We start from the raw sequence: 23,896 nt of genomic DNA, 5'->3' as shown, positions 1-23,896 counted from the left end.
TAATTATAATGCACATGTCATTGACATACTTAATTATAATGCACATGTCATTGACATACTTAATTATAATGCACATGTCATTGACATACTTATTTATAATGCACATGTCATTGACATACTTATTTATAATGCACATGTCATTGACATACTTATTTATAATGCACATGTCATTGACATACTTATTTATAATGCACATGTCATTGACATACTTAATTATAATGCACATGTCATTGACATACTTATTTATAATGCACATGTCATTGACATACTTATTTATAATGCACATGTCATTGACATACTTATTTATAATGCACATGTCATTGACATACTTATTTATAATGCACATGTCATTGACATACTTATTTATAATGCACATGTCATTGACATACTTATTTATAATGCACATGTCATTGACATACTTATTTATAATGCACATGTCATTGACATACTTATTTATAATGCACATGTCATTGACATACTTATTTATAATGCACATGTCATTGACATACTTATTTATAATGCACATGTCATTGACATACTTATTTATAATGCACATGTCATTGACATACTTATTTATAATGCACATGTCATTGACATACTTATTTATAATGCACATGTCATTGACATACTTATTTATAATGCACATGTCATTGACATACTTATTTATAATGCACATGTCATTGACATACTTATTTATAATGCACATGTCATTGACATACTTATTTATAATGCACATGTCATTGACATACTTATTTATAATGCACATGTCATTGACATACTTATTTATAATGCACATGTCATTGACATACTTATTTATAATGCACATGTCATTGACATACTTATTTATAATGCACATGTCATTGACATACTTATTTATAATGCACATGTCATTGACATACTTATTTATAATGCACATGTCATTGACATACTTATTTATAATGCACATGTCATTGACATACTTATTTATAATGCACATGTCATTGACATACTTAATTATAATGCACACGTCATTGATATACTTATTATAATGCACATGTCATTGACATACTTAATTATAATGCACATGTCATTGACATACTTATTTATAATGCACATGTCATTGACATACTTATTTATAATGCACACGTCATTGACATACTTATTTATAATGCACATGTCATTGACATACTTATTTATAATGCCATGTCATTGACATACTTATTTATAATGCACATGTCATTGACATACTTATTTATAATGCACATGTCATTGACATACTTATTTATAATGCACATGTCATTGACATACTTATTTATAATGCACATGTCATTGACATACTTATTTATAATGCACATGTCATTGATATACTTAATTATAATGCACATGTCATTGACATACTTATTTATAATGCACATGTCATTGACATACTTATTTATAATGCACATGTCATTGACATACTTATTTATAATGCACATGTCATTGACATACTTAATTATAATGCACATGTCATTGACATACTTATTTATAATGCACATGTCATTGACATACTTATTTATAATGCACATGTCATTGACATACTTATTTATAATGCACATGTCATTGACATACTTATTTATAATGCACACGTCATTGACATACTTATTTATAATGCACATGTCATTGACATACTTATTTATAATGCACACGTCATTGACATACTTATTTATAATGCACATGTCATTGACATACTTATTTATAATGCACATGTCATTGACATACTTATTTATAATGCACATGTCATTGACATACTTATTTATAATGCACATGTCATTGACATACTTAATTATAATGCACACGTCATTGACATACTTATTTATAATGCACATGTCATTGACATACTTATTTATAATGTGCATGTCATTGACATACTTATTTATAATGCACATGTCATTGACATACTTATTTATAATGCACATGTCATTGACATACTTATTTATAATGCACATGTCATTGACATACTTATTTATAATGCACATGTCATTGACATACTTATTTATAATGCACATGTCATTGACATACTTATTTATAATGCACATGTCATTGATATACTTAATTATAATGCACATGTCATTGACATACTTAATTATAATGCACATGTCATTGACATACTTATTTATAATGCACATGTCATTGACATACTTATTTATAATGCACATGTCATTGATATACTTAATTATAATGCACATGTCATTGACATACTTATTTATAATGCACATGTCATTGACATACTTATTTATAATGCACATGTCATTGACATACTTATTTATAATGCGCATGTCATTGACATACTTATTTATAATGCACACGTCATTGACATACTTATTTATAATGCACATGTCATTGACATACTTATTTATAATGCACACGTCATTGACATACTTATTTATAATGCACATGTCATTGACATACTTATTTATAATGCACATGTCATTGACATACTTATTTATAATGCACATGTCATTGACATACTTATTTATAATGCACATGTCATTGACATACTTAATTATAATGCACACGTCATTGACATACTTATTTATAATGCACATGTCATTGACATACTTATTTATAATGTGCATGTCATTGACATACTTATTTATAATGCACATGTCATTGACATACTTATTTATAATGCACATGTCATTGACATACTTATTTATAATGCACATGTCATTGACATACTTATTTATAATGCACATGTCATTGACATACTTATTTATAATGCACATGTCATTGACATACTTATTTATAATGCACATGTCATTGACATACTTATTTATAATGCACATGTCATTGACATACTTATTTATAATGCACATGTCATTGACATACTTATTTATAATGCACATGTCATTGACATACTTATTTATAATGCACATGTCATTGACATACTTAATTATAATGCACATGTCATTGACATACTTATTTATAATGCACATGTCATTGACATACTTATTTATAATGCACATGTCATTGACATACTTATTTATAATGCACATGTCATTGACATACTTATTTATAATGCACATGTCATTGACATACTTATTTATAATGCACATGTCATTGACATACTTATTTATAATGCACATGTCATTGACATACTTATTTATAATGCACATGTCATTGACATACTTATTTATAATGCACATGTCATTGACATACTTATTTATAATGCACATGTCATTGACATACTTATTTATAATGCACATGTCATTGACATACTTATTTATAATGCACATGTCATTGACATACTTATTTATAATGCACATGTCATTGACATACTTATTTATAATGTGCATGTCATTGACATACTTATTTATAATGCACATGTCATTGACATACTTATTTATAATGCACATGTCATTGACATACTTATTTATAATGCACATGTCATTGACATACTTATTTATAATGCACATGTCATTGACATACTTATTTATAATGCACATGTCATTGACATACTTATTTATAATGCACATGTCATTGACATACTTATTTATAATGCACATGTCATTGACATACTTATTTATAATGCACATGTCATTGACATACTTATTTATAATGCACATGTCATTGACATACTTATTTATAATGCACACGTCATTGACATACTTATTTATAATGCACATGTCATTGACATACTTATTTATAATGCACATGTCATTGACATACTTAATTATAATGCACATGTCATTGACATACTTATTTATAATGCACATGTCATTGACATACTTATTTATAATGCACATGTCATTGACATACTTATTTATAATGCACATGTCATTGACATACTTATTTATAATGCACATGTCATTGACATACTTATTTATAATGCACACGTCATTGACATACTTATTTATAATGCACATGTCATTGACATACTTATTTATAATGGCATGTCATTGACATACTTATTTATAATGCACATGTCATTGACATACTTATTTATAATGCACATGTCATTGACATACTTATTTATAATGCACATGTCATTGACATACTTATTTATAATGCACATGTCATTGACATACTTATTTATAATGCACATGTCATTGACATACTTATTTATAATGCACATGTCATTGACATACTTATTTATATGCACCTGTCATTGACATACTTATTTATAATGCACATGTCATTGACATACTTATTTATAATGCACATGTCATTGACATACTTATTTATAATGCACATGTCATTGACATACTTATTTATAATGCACATGTCATTGACATACTTATTTATAATGCACATGTCATTGACATACTTATTTATAATGCACACGTCATTGACATACTTATTTATAATGCACATGTCATTGACATACTTATTTATAATGCACATGTCATTGACATACTTATTTATAATGCACATGTCATTGACATACTTATTTATAATGCACATGTCATTGACATACTTATTTATAATGCACATGTCATTGACATACTTATTTATAATGCACATGTCATTGACATACTTATTTATAATGCACATGTCATTGACATACTTATTTATAATGCACACGTCATTGACATACTTATTTATAATGCACATGTCATTGACATACTTATTTATAATGCACATGTCATTGACATACTTATTTATAATGCACATGTCATTGACATACTTATTTATAATGCACATGTCATTGACATACTTATTTATAATGCACATGTCATTGACATACTTATTTATAATGCACATGTCATTGACATACTTATTTATAATGCACATGTCATTGACATACTTATTTATAATGCACATGTCATTGACATACTTATTTATAATGCACATGTCATTGACATACTTATTTATAATGCACATGTCATTGACATACTTATTTATAATGCACATGTCATTGACATACTTATTTATAATGCACATGTCATTGACATACTTATTTATAATGCACATGTCATTGACATACTTATTTATAATGCACATGTCATTGACATACTTATTTATAATGCACATGTCATTGACATACTTAATTATAATGCACATGTCATTGACATACTTATTTATAATGCACACGTCATTGACATACTTATTTATAATGCACATGTCATTGACATACTTATTTATAATGCACATGTCATTGACATACTTATTTATAATGCACATGTCATTGACATACTTATTTATAATGCACATGTCATTGACATACTTATTTATAATGCACATGTCATTGACATACTTATTTATAATGCACATGTCATTGACATACTTATTTATAATGCACATGTCATTGACATACTTAATTATAATGCACATGTCATTGACATACTTATTTATAATGCACATGTCATTGACATACTTATTTATAATGCACATGTCATTGACATACTTATTTATAATGCACATGTCATTGACATACTTATTTATAATGCACATGTCATTGACATACTTATTTATAATGCACATGTCATTGACATACTTATTTATAATGCACATGTCATTGACATACTTATTTATAATGCACATGTCATTGACATACTTATTTATAATGCACATGTCATTGACATACTTATTTATAATGCACATGTCATTGACATACTTATTTATAATGCACATGTCATTGACATACTTATTTATAATGCACATGTCATTGACATACTTATTTATAATGCACATGTCATTGACATACTTATTTATAATGCACATGTCATTGACATACTTATTTATAATGCGCATGTCATTGACATACTTATTTATAATGCACATGTCATTGACATACTTATTTATAATGCGCATGTCATTGACATACTTATTTATAATGCACATGTCATTGACATACTTATTTATAATGCACCTGTCATTGACATACTTATTTATAATGCACATGTCATTGACATACTTATTTATAATGCACATGTCATTGACATACTTATTTATAATGCGCATGTCATTGACATACTTATTTATAATGCACATGTCATTGACATACTTATTTATAATGCGCATGTCATTGACATACTTATTTATAATGCGCATGTCATTGACATACTTATTTATATTGCACATGTCATTGACATACTTATTTATAATGCACCTGTCATTGACATACTTATTTATAATGCACATGTCATTGACATACTTATTTATAATGCACACGTCATACTTTGGAAGGGCTAGGCAACTTTTCATGACATTTTGTCTGCCAAGATCTACATTTATGTCAACTGCTGTAAAAATGTGTTATCAGATCACGGAGCTATCATCAGAGTTGACTGATGAGCGGAATACTTGGGAGTCCGCCTCTCAAATGCTGGAGACTGAAACATCTGAGAGACTGCGTCTGGAGAAAGACATGAAGGACCTGCAGGTAGACGTACTTCCAGTGCATGTGTTTGTAAGACGTGTGAACATCAAGTCACTTCCTTTGTCTTAAACACGCAGCAATGTCCAAACGTAGGAATTGACCACAAACACAAACAGCCTAACCAAAGACATGTATGTTTAGATCATGCTATGACATAAATGCTGCCTGATCAAAAAGAAAGGCTGTGGAGCACCTGTTTCTGCTTATGACTGACTTACACTCCATGGTAACAGTAGACCAACATGTATTAATACCTGAATGGATCGACAGGTGTCTACCGGGTAGATAAGTTGCTTTCAGTCACATGACTTTTCAACAGAAGTAAACAAAGTGGTAACTGAGTGTAAACTATCCGAGAACGCAAGGGGCCTCAATCTTACCACTAAAAGCAGACTGGAACAGAAACTCCAACTATGCAATGGAATGGATCCTTATACTTGATCAAAAATAGATTTGTCGCGTATGTCAAGCAACCCGTTTTTAGGACCAAGTCTTTAACAAAGACATGAAGACAAATGTTTCTTCTGGCATCTGACTGGTATCGTTCATGTTGGATAGATAGATAGATAGATAGATAGATAGATAGATAGATAGATAGTACTTTATTGATTCCTTCAGGAGAGTTCCGGATGCAAGCATCTTACTTCCTGTACTTGATCAGGTCGTGTACATATTTAGGAACATGTGTTGAAGAAACCATTGTAATCATTCAGAAAATACATTTGTAACACACTTTAATTGACATATATTGTTTATTGGATTTCTTTGATGCATGCAATAAAGAAAACTAAGTGAATATTATTGAGAATAGTGAGTATTAAGCGGTGAAAATGTTCGAGTGAAGAGAGGCATGAAGACCTCCTGGATCAGTTGCAGAAGACGATGTGACTCAGGTCTGCTTTTCTGGTGACCTGGTGTCAGATGTATGTTGAAGAGGTTCATTTAGCCTACAGAGCTGGTGTCAGATGTATGTTGAAGAGGTTCATTTAGTCTACAGAGCTGGTGTCAGATGTATGTTGAAGAGGTTCATTTAGTCTACAGAGCTGGTGTCAGATGTATGTTGAAGAGGTTCATTTAGTCTACAGAGCTGGTGTCAGATGTATGTTGAAGACGTTCATTTAGTCTACAGAGCTGGTGTCAGATGTATGTTGAAGAGGTTCATTTAGCCTACAGAGCTGGTGTCAGATGTATGTTGAAGAGGTTCATTCAGCCTACAGAGCTGGTGTCAGATGTATGTTGAAGAGGTTCATTTAGTCTACAGAGCTGGTGTCAGATGTATGTTGAAGAGGTTCATTTAGCCTACAGAGCCGGTGTCAGATGTATGTTGAAGAGGTTCATTTAGCCTACAGAGCTGGTGTCATTTAGCCTACAGAGCTGTTGTCAGATGTATGTTGAAGAGGTTCATTTAGTCTACAGAGCTGGTGTCAGATGTATGTTGAAGAGGTTCATTTAGTCTACAGAGCTGGTGTCAGATGTATGTTGAAGAGGTTCATTTAGTCTACAGAGCTGGTGTCAGATGTATGTTGAAGAGGTTCATTTAGTCTACAGAGCTGGTGTCAGATGTATGTTGAAGAGGTTCATTTAGTCTACAGAGCTGGTGTCAGATGTATGTTGAAGAGGTTCATTTAGCCTACAGAGCCGGTGTCAGATGTATGTTGAAGAGGTTCATTTAGCCTACAGAGCTGGTGTCATTTAGCCTACAGAGCTGTTGTCAGATGTATGTTGAAGAGGTTCATTTAGTCTACAGAGCTGGTGTTAGATGTATGTTGAAGAGGTTCATTTAGTCTACAGAGCTGGTGTCAGATGTATGTTGAAGAGGTTCATTTAGTCTACAGAGCTGGTGTCAGATGTATGTTGAAGAGGTTCATTTAGTCTACAGAGCTGGTGTCAGATGTATGTTGAAGAGGTTCATTTAGTCTACAGAGCTGGTGTCAGATGTATGTTGAAGAGGTTCATTTAGTCTACAGAGCTGGTGTCAGATGTATGTTGAAGAGGTTCATTTAGTCTACAGAGCTGGTGTCAGATGTATGTTGAAGAGGTTCATTTAGTCTACAGAGCTGGTGTCAGATGTATGTTGAAGAGGTTCATTTAGTCTACAGAGCCGGTGTCAGATGTATGTTGAAGAGGTTCATTTAGTCTACAGAGCCGGTGTCAGATGTATGTTGAAGAGGTTCATTTAGTCTACAGAGCCGGTGTCAGATGTATGTTGAAGAGGTTCATTTAGTCTACAGAGCTGGTGTCAGATGTATGTTGAAGAGGTTCATTTAGTCTACAGAGCTGGTGTCAGATGTATGTTGAAGAGGTTCATTTAGTCTACAGAGCTGGTGTCAGATGTATGTTGAAGAGGTTCATTTAGTCTACAGAGCTGGTGTCAGATGTATGTTGAAGAGGTTCATTTAGTCTACAGAGCTGGTGTCAGATGTATGTTGAAGAGGTTCATTTAGTCTACAGAGCCGGTGTCAGATGTATGTTGAAGAGGTTCATTTAGTCTACAGAGCTGGTGTCAGATGTATGTTGAAGAGGTTCATTTAGTCTACAGAGCTGGTGTCAGATGTATGTTGAAGAGGTTCATTTAGCCTACACAGCTGGTGTCAGATGTATGTTGAAGAGGTTCATTTAGTCTACAGAGCTGGTGTCAGATGTATGTTGAAGAGGTTCATTTAGTCTACAGAGCTGGTGTCAGATGTATGTTGAAGAGGTTCATTTAGTCTACAGAGCTGGTGTCAGATGTATGTTGAAAAGGTTCATTTAGTCTACAGAGCTGGTGTCAGATGTATGTTGAAGAGGTTCATTTAGTCTACAGAGCTGGTGTCAGATGTATGTTGAAGAGGTTCATTTAGTCTACAGAGCTGGTGTCAGATGTATGTTGAAGAGGTTCATTTAGCCTACAGAGCTGGTGTCAGATGTATGTTGAAGAGGTTCATTTAGTCTACAGAGCTGGTGTCAGATGTATGTTGAAGAGGTTCATTTAGTCTACAGAGCTGGTGTCAGATGTATGTTGAAGAGGTTCATTTAGTCTACAGAGCTGGTGTCAGATGTATGTTGAAGAGGTTCATTTAGTCTACAGAGCTGGTGTCAGATGTATGTTGAAGAGGTTCATTTAGTCTACAGAGCTGGTGTCAGATGTATGTTGAAGAGGTTCATTTAGTCTACAGAGCTGGTGTCAGATGTATGTTGAAGAGGTTCATTCAGCCTACAGAGCTGGTGTCAGATGTATGTTGAAGAGGTTCATTTAGCCTACAGAGCTGGTGTCAGATGTATGTTGAAGAGGTTCATTTAGTCTACAGAGCTGGTGTCAGATGTATGTTGAAGAGGTTCATTTAGTCTACAGAGCTGGTGTCAGATGTATGTTGAAGAGGTTCATTTAGTCTACAGAGCTGGTGTCAGATGTATGTTGAAGAGGTTCATTTAGCCTACAGAGCTGGTGTCAGATGTATGTTGAAGAGGTTCATTTAGTCTACAGAGCTGGTGTCAGATGTATGTTGAAGAGGTTCATTTAGTCTACAGAGCTGGTGTCAGATGTATGTTGAAGAGGTTCATTTAGCCTACAGAGCTGGTGTCAGATGTATGTTGAAGAGGTTCATTTAGTCTACAGAGCTGGTGTCAGATGTATGTTGAAGAGGTTCATTTAGTCTACAGAGCTGGTGTCAGATGTATGTTGAAGAGGTTCATTTAGTCTACAGAGCTGGTGTCAGATGTATGTTGAAGAGGTTCATTTAGTCTACAGAGCTGGTGTCAGATGTATGTTGAAGAGGTTCATTTAGCCTACAGAGCTGGTGTCAGATGTATGTTGAAGAGGTTCATTCAGCCTACAGAGCTGGTGTCAGATGTATGTTGAAGAGGTTCATTTAGTCTACAGAGCTGGTGTCAGATGTATGTTGAAGAGGTTCATTTAGCCTACAGAGCCGGTGTCAGATGTATGTTGAAGAGGTTCATTTAGCCTACAGAGCTGGTGTCATTTAGCCTACAGAGCTGTTGTCAGATGTATGTTGAAGAGGTTCATTTAGTCTACAGAGCTGGTGTCAGATGTATGTTGAAGAGGTTCATTTAGTCTACAGAGCTGGTGTCAGATGTATGTTGAAGAGGTTCATTTAGTCTACAGAGCTGGTGTCAGATGTATGTTGAAGAGGTTCATTTAGTCTACAGAGCTGGTGTCAGATGTATGTTGAAGAGGTTCATTTAGTCTACAGAGCTGGTGTCAGATGTATGTTGAAGAGGTTCATTTAGCCTACAGAGCCGGTGTCAGATGTATGTTGAAGAGGTTCATTTAGCCTACAGAGCTGGTGTCATTTAGCCTACAGAGCTGTTGTCAGATGTATGTTGAAGAGGTTCATTTAGTCTACAGAGCTGGTGTTAGATGTATGTTGAAGAGGTTCATTTAGTCTACAGAGCTGGTGTCAGATGTATGTTGAAGAGGTTCATTTAGTCTACAGAGCTGGTGTCAGATGTATGTTGAAGAGGTTCATTTAGTCTACAGAGCTGGTGTCAGATGTATGTTGAAGAGGTTCATTTAGTCTACAGAGCTGGTGTCAGATGTATGTTGAAGAGGTTCATTTAGTCTACAGAGCTGGTGTCAGATGTATGTTGAAGAGGTTCATTTAGTCTACAGAGCTGGTGTCAGATGTATGTTGAAGAGGTTCATTTAGTCTACAGAGCTGGTGTCAGATGTATGTTGAAGAGGTTCATTTAGTCTACAGAGCCGGTGTCAGATGTATGTTGAAGAGGTTCATTTAGTCTACAGAGCCGGTGTCAGATGTATGTTGAAGAGGTTCATTTAGTCTACAGAGCCTGGTGTCAGATGTATGTTGAAGAGGTTCATTTAGTCTACAGAGCTGGTGTCAGATGTATGTTGAAGAGGTTCATTTAGTCTACAGAGCTGGTGTCAGATGTATGTTGAAGAGGTTCATTTAGTCTACAGAGCTGGTGTCAGATGTATGTTGAAGAGGTTCATTTAGTCTACAGAGCTGGTGTCAGATGTATGTTGAAGAGGTTCATTTAGTCTACAGAGCTGGTGTCAGATGTATGTTGAAGAGGTTCATTTAGTCTACAGAGCCGGTGTCAGATGTATGTTGAAGAGGTTCATTTAGTCTACAGAGCTGGTGTCAGATGTATGTTGAAGAGGTTCATTTAGTCTACAGAGCTGGTGTCAGATGTATGTTGAAGAGGTTCATTTAGCCTACAGAGCTGGTGTCAGATGTATGTTGAAGAGGTTCATTTAGTCTACAGAGCTGGTGTCAGATGTATGTTGAAGAGGTTCATTTAGTCTACAGAGCTGGTGTCAGATGTATGTTGAAGAGGTTCATTTAGTCTACAGAGCTGGTGTCAGATGTATGTTGAAAAGGTTCATTTAGTCTACAGAGCTGGTGTCAGATGTATGTTGAAGAGGTTCATTTAGTCTACAGAGCTGGTGTCAGATGTATGTTGAAGAGGTTCATTTAGTCTACAGAGCTGGTGTCAGATGTATGTTGAAGAGGTTCATTTAGCCTACAGAGCTGGTGTCAGATGTATGTTGAAGAGGTTCATTTAGTCTACAGAGCTGGTGTCAGATGTATGTTGAAGAGGTTCATTTAGTCTACAGAGCTGGTGTCAGATGTATGTTGAAGAGGTTCATTTAGTCTACAGAGCGGGTGTCAGATGTATGTTGAAGAGGTTCATTTAGTCTACAGAGCTGGTGTCAGATGTATGTTGAAGAGGTTCATTTAGTCTACAGAGCTGGTGTCAGATGTATGTTGAAGAGGTTCATTTAGTCTACAGAGCTGGTGTCAGATGTATGTTGAGGAGGTTCATTTAGTCTACAGAGCTGGTGTCAGATGTATGTTGAAGAGGTTCATTTAGTCTACAGAGCTGGTGTCAGATGTATGTTGAAGAGGTTCATTTAGTCTACAGAGCTGGTGTCAGATGTATGTTGAAGAGGTTCATTTAGTCTACAGAGCTGGTGTCAGATGTATGTTGAAGAGGTTCATTTAGTCTACAGAGCTGGTGTCAGATGTATGTTGAAGAGGTTCATTTAGTCTACAGAGCTGGTGTCAGATGTATGTTGAAGAGGTTCATTTACTCTACAGAGCTGGTGTCAGATGTATGTTGAAGAGGTTCATTTAGTCTACAGAGCTGGTGTCAGATGTATGTTGAAGAGGTTCATTTAGTCTACAGAGCTGGTGTCAGATGTATGTTGAAGAGGTTCATTTAGTCTACAGAGCTGGTGTCAGATGTATGTTGAGGAGGTTCATTTAGTCTACAGAGCTGGTGTCAGATGTATGTTGAAGAGGTTCATTTAGTCTACAGAGCTGGTGTCAGATGTATGTTGAAGAGGTTCATTCAGCCTACAGAGCTGGTGTCAGATGTATGTTGAAGAGGTTCATTTAGCCTACAGAGCTGGTGTCAGATGTATGTTGAAGAGGTTCATTTAGCCTACAGAGCTGGTGTCAGATGTATGTTGAAGAGGTTCATTTAGCCTACAGAGCTGGTGTCAGATGTATGTTGAAGAGGTTCATTTAGTCTACAGAGCTGGTGTCAGATGTATGTTGAAGAGGTTCATTTAGTCTACAGAGCTGGTGTCAGATGTATGTTGAAGAGGTTCATTTAGTCTACAGAGCTGGTGTCAGATGTATGTTGAAGAGGTTCATTTAGTCTACAGAGCTGGTGTCAGATGTATGTTGAAGAGGTTCATTTAGCCTACAGAGCCGGTGTCAGATGTATGTTGAAGAGGTTCATTTAGTCTACAGAGCCGGTGTCAGATGTATGTTGAAGAGGTTCATTTAGTCTACAGAGCCGGTGTAAGATGTATGTTGAAGAGGTTCATTTAGTCTACAGAGCCGGTGTCAGATGTATGTTGAAGAGGTTCATTTAGTCTACAGAGCCGGTGTCAGATGTATGTTGAAGAGGTTCATTCAGCCTACAGAGCTGGTGTCAGATGTATGTTGAAGAGGTTCATTTAGCCTACAGAGCTGGTGTCAGATGTATGTTGAAGAGGTTCATTTAGTCTACAAAGCTGGTGTCAGATGTATGTTGAAGAGGTTCATTTAGCCTACAGAGCTGGTGTCAGATGTATGTTGAAGAGGTTCATTTAGCCTACAGAGCTGGTGTCAGATGTATGTTGAAGAGGTTCATTTAGCCTACAGAGCTGGTGTCAGATGTATGTTGAAGAGGTTCATTTAGTCTACAGAGCTGGTGTCAGATGTATGTTGAAGAGGTTCATTTAGTCTACAGAGCTGGTGTCAGATGTATGTTGAAGAGGTTCATTTAGTCTACAGAGCTGGTGTCAGATGTATGTTGAAGAGGTTCATTTAGTCTACAGAGCTGGTGTCAGATGTATGTTGAAGAGGTTCATTTAGTCTACAGAGCTGGTGTCAGATGTATGTTGAAGAGGTTCATTTAGTCTACAGAGCTGGTGTCAGATGTATGTTGAAGAGGTTCATTCAGCCTACAGAGCTGGTGTCAGATGTATGTTGAAGAGGTTCATTTAGCCTACAGAGCTGGTGTCAGATGTATGTTGAAGAGGTTCATTTAGTCTACAGAGCTGGTGTCAGATGTATGTTGAAGAGGTTCATTTAGTCTACAGAGCTGGTGTCAGATGTATGTTGAAGAGGTTCATTTAGTCTACAGAGCTGGTGTCAGATGTATGTTGAAGAGGTTCATTTAGTCTACAGAGCTGGTGTCAGATGTATGTTGAAGAGGTTCATTTAGCCTACAGAGCTGGTGTCAGATGTATGTTGAAGAGGTTCATTTAGTCTACAGAGCTGGTGTCAGATGTATGTTGAAGAGGTTCATTTAGTCTACAGAGCTGGTGTCAGATGTATGTTGAAGAGGTTCATTTAGCCTACAGAGCTGGTGTCAGATGTATGTTGAAGAGGTTCATTTAGTCTACAGAGCTGGTGTCAGATGTATGTTGAAGAGGTTCATTTAGTCTACAGAGCTGGTGTCAGATGTATGTTGAAGAGGTTCATTTAGCCTACAGAGCTGGTGTCAGATGTATGTTGAAGAGGTTCATTTAGTCTACAGAGCTGGTGTCAGATGTATGTTGAAGAGGTTCATTTAGTCTACAGAGCTGGTGTCAGATGTATGTTGAAGAGGTTCATTTAGTCTACAGAGCTGGTGTCAGATGTATGTTGAAGAGGTTCATTTAGTCTACAGAGCTGGTGTCAGATGTATGTTGAAGAGGTTCATTTAGCCTACAGAGCTGGTGTCAGATGTATGTTGAAGAGGTTCATTCAGCCTACAGAGCTGGTGTCAGATGTATGTTGAAGAGGTTCATTTAGTCTACAGAGCTGGTGTCAGATGTATGTTGAAGAGGTTCATTTAGCCTACAGAGCCGGTGTCAGATGTATGTTGAAGAGGTTCATTTAGCCTACAGAGCTGGTGTCATTTAGCCTACAGAGCTGTTGTCAGATGTATGTTGAAGAGGTTCATTTAGTCTACAGAGCTGGTGTCAGATGTATGTTGAAGAGGTTCATTTAGTCTACAGAGCTGGTGTCAGATGTATGTTGAAGAGGTTCATTTAGTCTACAGAGCTGGTGTCAGATGTATGTTGAAGAGGTTCATTTAGTCTACAGAGCTGGTGTCAGATGTATGTTGAAGAGGTTCATTTAGTCTACAGAGCTGGTGTCAGATGTATGTTGAAGAGGTTCATTTAGCCTACAGAGCCGGTGTCAGATGTATGTTGAAGAGGTTCATTTAGCCTACAGAGCTGGTGTCATTTAGCCTACAGAGCTGTTGTCAGATGTATGTTGAAGAGGTTCATTTAGTCTACAGAGCTGGTGTCAGATGTATGTTGAAGAGGTTCATTTAGCCTACAGAGCTGGTGTCAGATGTATGTTGAAGAGGTTCATTTAGTCTACAGAGCTGGTGTCAGATGTATGTTGAAAAGGTTCATTTAGTCTACAGAGCTGGTGTCAGATGTATGTTGAAGAGGTTCATTTAGTCTACAGAGCTGGTGTCAGATGTATGTTGAAGAGGTTCATTTAGCCTACAGAGCTGGTGTCAGATGTATGTTGAAGAGGTTCATTTAGTCTACAGAGCTGGTGTCAGATGTATGTTGAAGAGGTTCATTTAGTCTACAGAGCTGGTGTCAGATGTATGTTGAAGACGTTCATTTAGTCTACAGAGCTGGTGTCAGATGTATGTTGAAGAGGTTCATTTAGCCTACAGAGCTGGATTTATTTATACAGGCTGGTTTCAGATGAGTGGACATAATCCTTCTAACATGTTTTACTGTAATGGACAGTGCTTGCAGGACTTTTGTTGATCTGTTTCTATGTTGACAACCTCATTTGATGAAACATTTTATTGATCTGTTATTATGTTGACAACCTCATCATGTGATGAAAGAATTAACATTGAAATGTGTTTCTTCCAACGATGCAATTAGACCCGCTTTGATAGCATGAAGAAAGAGACGGAGTCTATGGAGATGGAAGTGATGGAAGCTCGTCTCATCAGAGCCTCAGAACTCAACGGAGAGTTGGATGATGACGAACCAGGTTGGACTCAATCTTACACACGACAAGTGTCAGCAAGAATGACTCACCTTTCCGTCTTTCTCTAAGTTGTTGGCCTCCAAAATGACATTTTGGGAATGACGTAAGGGCCATTTGCACCAAATAGTTGTGTCATTTGTAACTTTTTGTAGATAAACCTCAATTACTGACTTTCATCAACTCTAAATATGATTGTACACTCTATGTTGACAATAGTATTTGGCCACCTGCCATCCATCCATCCATCCATCTTCTTCCGCTTATCCAAGGTGGGGTCGCGGGGGCAGCAGCCTAAGCAGGGAAGCCCAAACTTCCCTCTCCCCAGCCACTTCATCCAGCTCCTCCCGGGGGATCCTGAGGGGTTCCCAGGCCAGCCGGGAGACATAGTCTTCCCAACGTGTCCTGGGTCTTCCCCGTGGCCTCCTACCGGTCGGACATGCCCTAAACACCTCCCTAGGGAGGCGTTCTGGTGGCAACCTGATCAGATGCCAGAACCATCTCATCTGGCTCCTCTCCATGTGGAGGAGCAACTGCTTTACTTTGAGTTCCTCCCGGATGGCAGAGCTTCTCACCCTATCTCTAAGGGAGAGACCCAACACCCGGTGGAGGAAACTCATTTCGGCCGCTTGTACCTGTGATCTTGTCCTTTCGGTCATAACTCAAAGCTCATGACCATAGGTGAGGATGGGAACGTACAAATGTATATCGAGCGGTAAATTGAGAGCTTTGCCTTCCGGCTCAGATCCTTCTTCACCACAACGGATCGATACAGCGTCCGCATTACTGAAGACGCCGCAACAATCCGCCTGTCCATCTCAACATCCACTCTTCCCCCACTCGTGAACAAGACTCCCAGGCACTTGAACTCCTCCACTTGGGGCAGGGTCTCCTCCCCAACCCGGAGATGGCATGCCGCCCTTTTCTGGGTGAGAACCCATAGGGTTTACTCACTAGGCTTTACTCACCCGTAGGGTTCAATATGACCTTTTGCAGCTATTACAGCCTCAACTCTTCTGGGAAGGCTGTCCACAAGGTTGTGGATAGTGTTTATATCTTCTGGGAAGGCTGTCCACAAGGTTGTGGAGTGTGTGTATATCTTCTGGGAAGGCTGTCCACAAGGTTGTGGAGTGTGTGTATATCTTCTGAGAAGGCTGTCCACAAGGTTGTGGAGTGTGTGTATATCTTCTGGGAAGGCTGTCCACAAGGTTGTGGAGTGTGTGTATATCTTCTGGGAAGGCTGTCCACAAGGTTGTGGAGTGTGTGTATATCTTCTGGGAAGGCTGTCCACAAGGTTGTGGAGTGTGTGTATATCTTCTGGGAAGGCTGTCCACAAGGTTGTGGAGTGTGTGTATATCTTCTGAGAAGGCTGTCCACAAGGTTGTGGAGTGTGTGTATATCTTCTGGGAAGGCTGTCCACAAGGTTGTGGAGTGTGTGTATATCTTCTGGGAAGGCTGTCCACAAGGTTGTGGAGTGTGTGTATATCTTCTGGGAAGGCTGTCCACAAGGTTGTGGAGTGTGTGTATATATTCTGGGAAGGCTGTCCACAAGGTTGTGGAGTGTGTGTATATCTTCTGGGAAGGCTGTCCACAAGGTTGTGGAGTGTGTGTATATCTTCTGGGAAGGCTGTCCACAAGGTTATGGACAAGGTTCAAAGCAGAGGATGAATCTACTGAGTAACAAGACTAAAAGTTTGAGGTTTTTAGCTTATAATGAACAAATACAGTTGCACCTCAACTTAGCAGTACTTCAATTTTGGAGTATTTTGAGATATGAGCCGTTGCTCATCTTTTTCTTCTGCATGGAGTTTTGGACATTTCTCCCGCTGGTTGTAATTGTCCACAGCCTGCAGCCAGAGATGGACACAGTCCAATAAAGGACATCACCCACTCAATTAGAACACAGCACTGACCTGCCATCTTACACACTTGACACATAGTGAATAATAGTCAGGGCAGCACGGTGGGTGAGGGGTTAGTGCGTCTGCCTCACAATATGAAGGTCCTGAGTAGTCCTGAGTTCAATCCCGGGCTCGGGATCTTTCTGTGTGGAGTTTGCATGTTCTCCCCTTGACTGCGTGGGTTCCCTCCAGGTACTCCGGCTTTCTCCCACCTCCAAAGACATGCACCTGGGGATAGGCCCCTCCCACCTCCAAAGACATGCACCTGGGGATAGGCCCCTCCCACTTCCAAAGACATGCACCTGGGGATAGGCCCCTCCCACCTCCAAAGACATGCACCTGGGGATAGGCCCCTCCCACCTCCAAAGACATGCACCTGGGGATAGGCCCCTCCCACCTCCAAAGACATACACCTGGGGATAGGTTGATTGGCAACACTAAATGGTCCCTAGTGTGTGAATGTTGTCTGTCTATCTGTGTTGGCCCTGTGATGAGGTGGTGACTTGTCCAATCTGCCTGATTGTAGCTGAGATAGGCACCAGCGACCCCAAAGGGAATAAGTGGTAGAAAATGGATGCATGGATGGAATAATAGTCAATCACAGCAAAGTTGAGCTTAGACACTAAAATGACAGCCCATTTGAATCCATGAAAATATGGAGAAGATGTCCTGTGGTCTTCCCAACATGTTCCTTACTCCTGACTACACAACAACACCAGCTCAGAAAAATGTGCACAGAAGCTTTTTGCCTTATTGCAGGTAAACTTGCCAAGGGACATGGAAGCAAATATTAACATTGCTGTATGTATACTTTTGACTTTGCTCACATTTTCAGTAGAGCCATAATAAATTCATAAAAGAAGCAAACTTCATGAATGTTTTTTGTGAGCAACAAGTATGTGCTCCAATCACTACATCACAAAAACATAAGAATGATTGTAGATTCAAGACAGCCATGACATCATGTTCTTTACAAGTGTACCTACACTTTTGACCACCACTGTGTAGAATGTGGTGACTTAATGCCGTCTGCCACTTAATTGTGCAACTTTATGATGCGATAAAGACTTGTAGAACTAGAAGTTTGAATGCATCCTTTCATTGTAATCATGGAAAATAAACTCAGTAGAAATTGGAATGGCTGAATTTCCACCTGATCATAAAATACACACCTGGAGAGTAGCTGATGTCTTTCTGTCCATTGGTGTGTTTTAAAGACGTTTACATTTGGTTCATAGGAAAATTGGATTTGTAAATAAGTTTTAGCCACCACTAGCTACGTATCTGTAGTTATCTTTTCCAGTCTCACCATTCTGACTTGAGTTTAGATCTGGTTCTGGGCTCGCGTTCCCTCTCTCAGGAATAGCCTTGATTGGTGGGAAAAGAATAAGTCAATGGATAAAATAAGGAAACATTTTGAAGCCATGTGTCGTGTGCATCTTGTGACAGGAGGAGAGTGGAGGCTGAAATATGAACGAGCCATCAGAGAAATTGAATTGACAAAGAAGAGACTTCAACAGGAGTTTGATGACAAACTGGAAGAAGAGCAGCAAACTAGACGGCAGCTGGACAGAAGGGTGACTACACACTCCACACACTCTCCACTTCTAACTTACTGTGTACAGAAGGGTGACTACACACTCCACACACTCTCCACTTCTAACTTACTGTGTACAGAAGGGTGACTACACACTCCACACACTCTCCACTTCTAACTTACTGTGTACAGGAGGGTGACTACACACTCCACACACTCTCCACTTCTAACTTACTGTGTACAGAAGGGTGACTACACACTCCACACACTCTCCACTTCTAAGTTACTGTGTACAGAAGGGTGACTACACACTCCACACACTCTCCACTTCTAACTTACTGTGTACAGAAGGGTGACTACACACTCCACACACTCTCCACTTCTAACTTACTGTGTACAGAAGGGTGACTACACACTCCACACACTCTCCACTTCTAACTTACTGTGTACAGAAGGGTGACTACACACTCCACACACTCTCCACTTCTAACTTACTGTGTACAGGAGGGTGACTACACACTCCACACACTCTCCACTTCTAACTTACTGTGTACAGAAGGGTGACTACACACTCCACACACTCTCCACTTCTAACTTACTGTGTACAGGAGGGTGACTACACACTCCACACACTCTCCACTTCTAACTTACTGTGTACAGAAGGGTGACTACACACTCCACACACTCTCCACTTCTAACTTACTGTGTACAGGAGGGTGACTACACACTCCACACACTCTCCACTTCTAACTTACTGTGTACAGAAGGGTGACTACACACTCCACACACTCTCCACTTCTAACTTACTGTGTACAGAAGGGTGACTACACACTCCACACACTCTCCACTTCTAACTTACTGTGTACAGAAGGGTGACTACACACTCCACACACTCTCCACTTCTAACTTACTGTGTACAGGAGGGTGACTACACACTCCACACACTCTCCACTTCTAACTTACTGTGTACAGAAGGGTGACTACACACTCCATACACTCTCCACTTCTAACTTACTGTGTACAGAAGGGTGACTACACACTCCACACACTCTCCACTTCTAACTTACTGTGTACAGAAGGGTGACTACACACTCCACACACTCTCCACTTCTAACTTACTGTGTACAGAAGGGTGACTACACACTCCACACACTCTCCACTTCTAACTTACTGTGTACAGAAGGGTGACTACACACTCCACACACTCTCCACTTCTAACTTACTGTGTACAGAAGGGTGACTACACACTCCATACACTCTCCACTTCTAACTTACTGTGTACAGGAGGGTGACTACACACTCCACACACTCTCCACTTCTAACTTACTGTGTACAGGAGGGTGACTACACACTCCACACACTCTCCACTTCTAACTTACTGTGTACAGGAGGGGGACTACACACTCCACACACTCTCCACTTCTAACTTACTGTGTACAGAAGGGTGACTACACACTCCACACACTCTCCACTTCTAACTTACTGTGTACAGAAGGGTGACTACACACTCCATACACTCTCCACTTCTAACTTACTGTGTACAGGAGGGTGACTACACACTCCACACACTCTCCACTTCTAACTTACTGTGTACAGGAGGGTGACTACACACTCCACACACTCTCCACTTCTAACTTACTGTGTACAGAAGGGTGACTACACACTCCATACACTCTCCACTTCTAACTTAATGTGTACAGAAGGGTGACTACACACTCCACACACTCTCCACTTCTAACTTACTGTGTACAGGAGGGTGACTACACACTCCACACACTCTCCACTTCTAACTTACTGTGTACAGGAGGGTGACTACACACTCCACACACTCTCCACTTCTAACTTACTGTGTACAGAAGGGTGACTACACACTCCATACACTCTCCACTTCTAACTTACTGTGTACAGAAGGGTGACTACACACTCCACACACTCTCCACTTCTAACTTACTGTGTACAGGAGGGTGACTACACACTCCACACACTCTCCACTTCTAACTTACTGTGTACAGAAGGGTGACTACACACTCCACACACTCTCCACTTCTAACTTACTGTGTACAGAAGGGTGACTACACACTCCACACACTCTCCACTTCTAACTTACTGTGTACAGGAGGGTGACTACACGCTCCACACACTCTCCACTTCTAACTTACTGTGTACAGGAGGGTGACTACACACTCCACACACTCTCCACTTCTAACTTACTGTGTACAGAAGGGTGACTACACACTCCACACACTCTCCACTTCTAACTTACTGTGTACAGAAGGGTGACTACACACTCCACACACTCTCCACTTCTAACTTACTGTGTACAGGAGGGTGACTACACACTCCACACACTCTCCACTTCTAACTTACTGTGTACAGGAGGGTGACTACACACTCCACACACTCTCCACTTTCCTTCTAACTTACTGTGTCAGCAAACATCTTTAACTACAGCAATGTTCCCTCTCATCCTTTTCTCACATGTCATGTGACCTCCCTATTTTTGTATTGACGACTTAATTTATTTGCTGCATTCTTTTTATACGGTTGTCAGGTTGTGTAAATGCTAAATAAAAAGAGAATACAACAAATCCTTTTCAACTTATATTCAATTGAATAGACTGCAAAGACAAGATATTTACTGTTCACACTTTTTGCAAAAAATCCTAAAGTTAGAATGTAATGGCAGCATTTTTACCAGTGTGTTACATGGCCTTTCCTTTGAACAACACTCAGTGCAGGTTTGGGAACTGAGGAGACACATTTTTGAAGTGGAATTCTTTCCCATTCTTGCTTGATGTACAGCTTAAGTTGTTCAACAGTCTCCTGCCTCATTTTAGCCTTCACACATTTTCAATGTCTGGACTACAGGCAGGCCAGTCTAGTACCCGCACTCTTTTACTTTGAAGCCACGCTGTTGTAACACCTGGCTTGGCATTGTCTTGCTGAAATAAGCAGGGGCGTCCATGATAACGTTGCTTGGATGGCAACATATGTTGCTGCAAAAGCTTTATGTACCTTTCAGCATTAATGGTGCCTTCACAGATGTGTAAGTTAGCCATGCCTTGGGTTCTAATACACCCCCATACCATCACACATGCTGACTACAACACTTTCACCCTACAACAATCACTAATACACCCCCATACCATCACACATGCTGACTAGAACACTTTCACCCTACAACAATCACTAATACACCCCCATACCATCACACATGCTGACAACAACACTTTCACCCTACAACAATCACTAATACACCCCCATACCATCACACATGCTGCCTAGAACACTTTCACCCTACAACAATCACTAATACACCCCCATACCATCACACATGCTGACTACCACACTTTCACCCTACAACAATCACTAATACACCCCCATACCATCACACATGCTGACTACAACACTTTCACCCTACAACAATCACTAATACACCCCCATACCATCACACATGCTGCCTAGAACACTTTCACCCTACAACAATCACTAATACACCCCCATACCATCACACATGCTGCCTAGAACACTTTCACCCTACAACAATCACTAATACACCCCCATACCATCACACATGCTGACTACCACACTTTCACCCTACAACAATCACTAATACACCCCCATACCATCACACATGCTGACTACAACACTTTCACCCTACAACAATCACTAATACACCCCCATACCATCACACATGCTGCCTAGAACACTTTCACCCTACAACAATCACTAATACACCCCCATACCATCACACATGCTGACTACAACACTTTCACCCTACAACAATCACTAATACACCCCCATACCATCACACATGCTGCCTAGAACACTTTCACCCTACAACAATCACTAATACACCCCCATACCATCACACATGTTGACTACAACACTTTCACCCTACAACAATCACTAATACACCCCCATACCATCACACATGCTGACTACAACACTTTCACCCTACAACAATCACTAATACACCCCCATACCATCACACATGCTGCCTAGAACACTTTCACCCTACAACAATCACTAATACACCCCCATACCATCACACATGCTGCCTAGAACACTTTCACCCTACAACAATCACTAATACACCCCCATACCATCACACATGCTGACTACAACACTTTCACCCTACAACAATCACTAATACACCCCCATACCATCACACATGCTGACTACAACACTTTCACCCTACAACAATCACTAATACACCCCCATACCATCACACATGCTGCCTAGAACACTTTCACCCTACAACAATCACTAATACACCCCCATACCATCACACATGCTGCCTAGAACACTTTCACCCTACAACAATCACTAATACACCCCCATACCATCACACATGCTGACTACAACACTTTCACCCTACAACAATCACTAATACACCCCCATACCATCACACATGCTGACTACAACACTTTCACCCTACAACAATCACTAATACACCCCCATACCATCACACATGCTGACTACAACACTTTCACCCTACAACAATCACTAATACACCCCCATACCATCACACATGCTGCCTAGAACACTTTCACCCTACAACAATCACTAATACACCCCCATACCATCACACATGCTGACTACAACACTTTCACCCTACAACAATCACTAATACACCCCCATACCA

At 39.2% G+C, this 23,896-nt stretch overlaps 1 protein-coding gene across 2 annotated transcripts in view; it reads left to right on the top strand.

The window, feature by feature from the left end:
* Window positions 1-23,896, top strand: part of myo18ab (myosin XVIIIA b) — a 221,290-nt gene that overhangs the window by 107,096 nt on the left and 90,298 nt on the right. For both annotated transcript variants that reach the window (XM_061878303.1, XM_061878302.1), the window contains 3 exons: window positions 6,224-6,343; window positions 15,705-15,816; window positions 19,161-19,288. In XM_061878303.1, the coding sequence (XP_061734287.1) occupies window positions 6,224-6,343; window positions 15,705-15,816; window positions 19,161-19,288 (360 nt within the window). The remainder of the gene's footprint in view (window positions 1-6,223; window positions 6,344-15,704; window positions 15,817-19,160; window positions 19,289-23,896) is intronic.

Source organism: Nerophis ophidion, linkage group LG18 (genome assembly GCF_033978795.1).
Source record: "Nerophis ophidion isolate RoL-2023_Sa linkage group LG18, RoL_Noph_v1.0, whole genome shotgun sequence".
In the NCBI taxonomy this organism is placed as follows: domain Eukaryota; kingdom Metazoa; phylum Chordata; class Actinopteri; order Syngnathiformes; family Syngnathidae; genus Nerophis; species Nerophis ophidion.
Note: the sequence above shows the minus strand (reverse complement) of the source record. Positions and strands in the feature narration are given on the sequence as shown.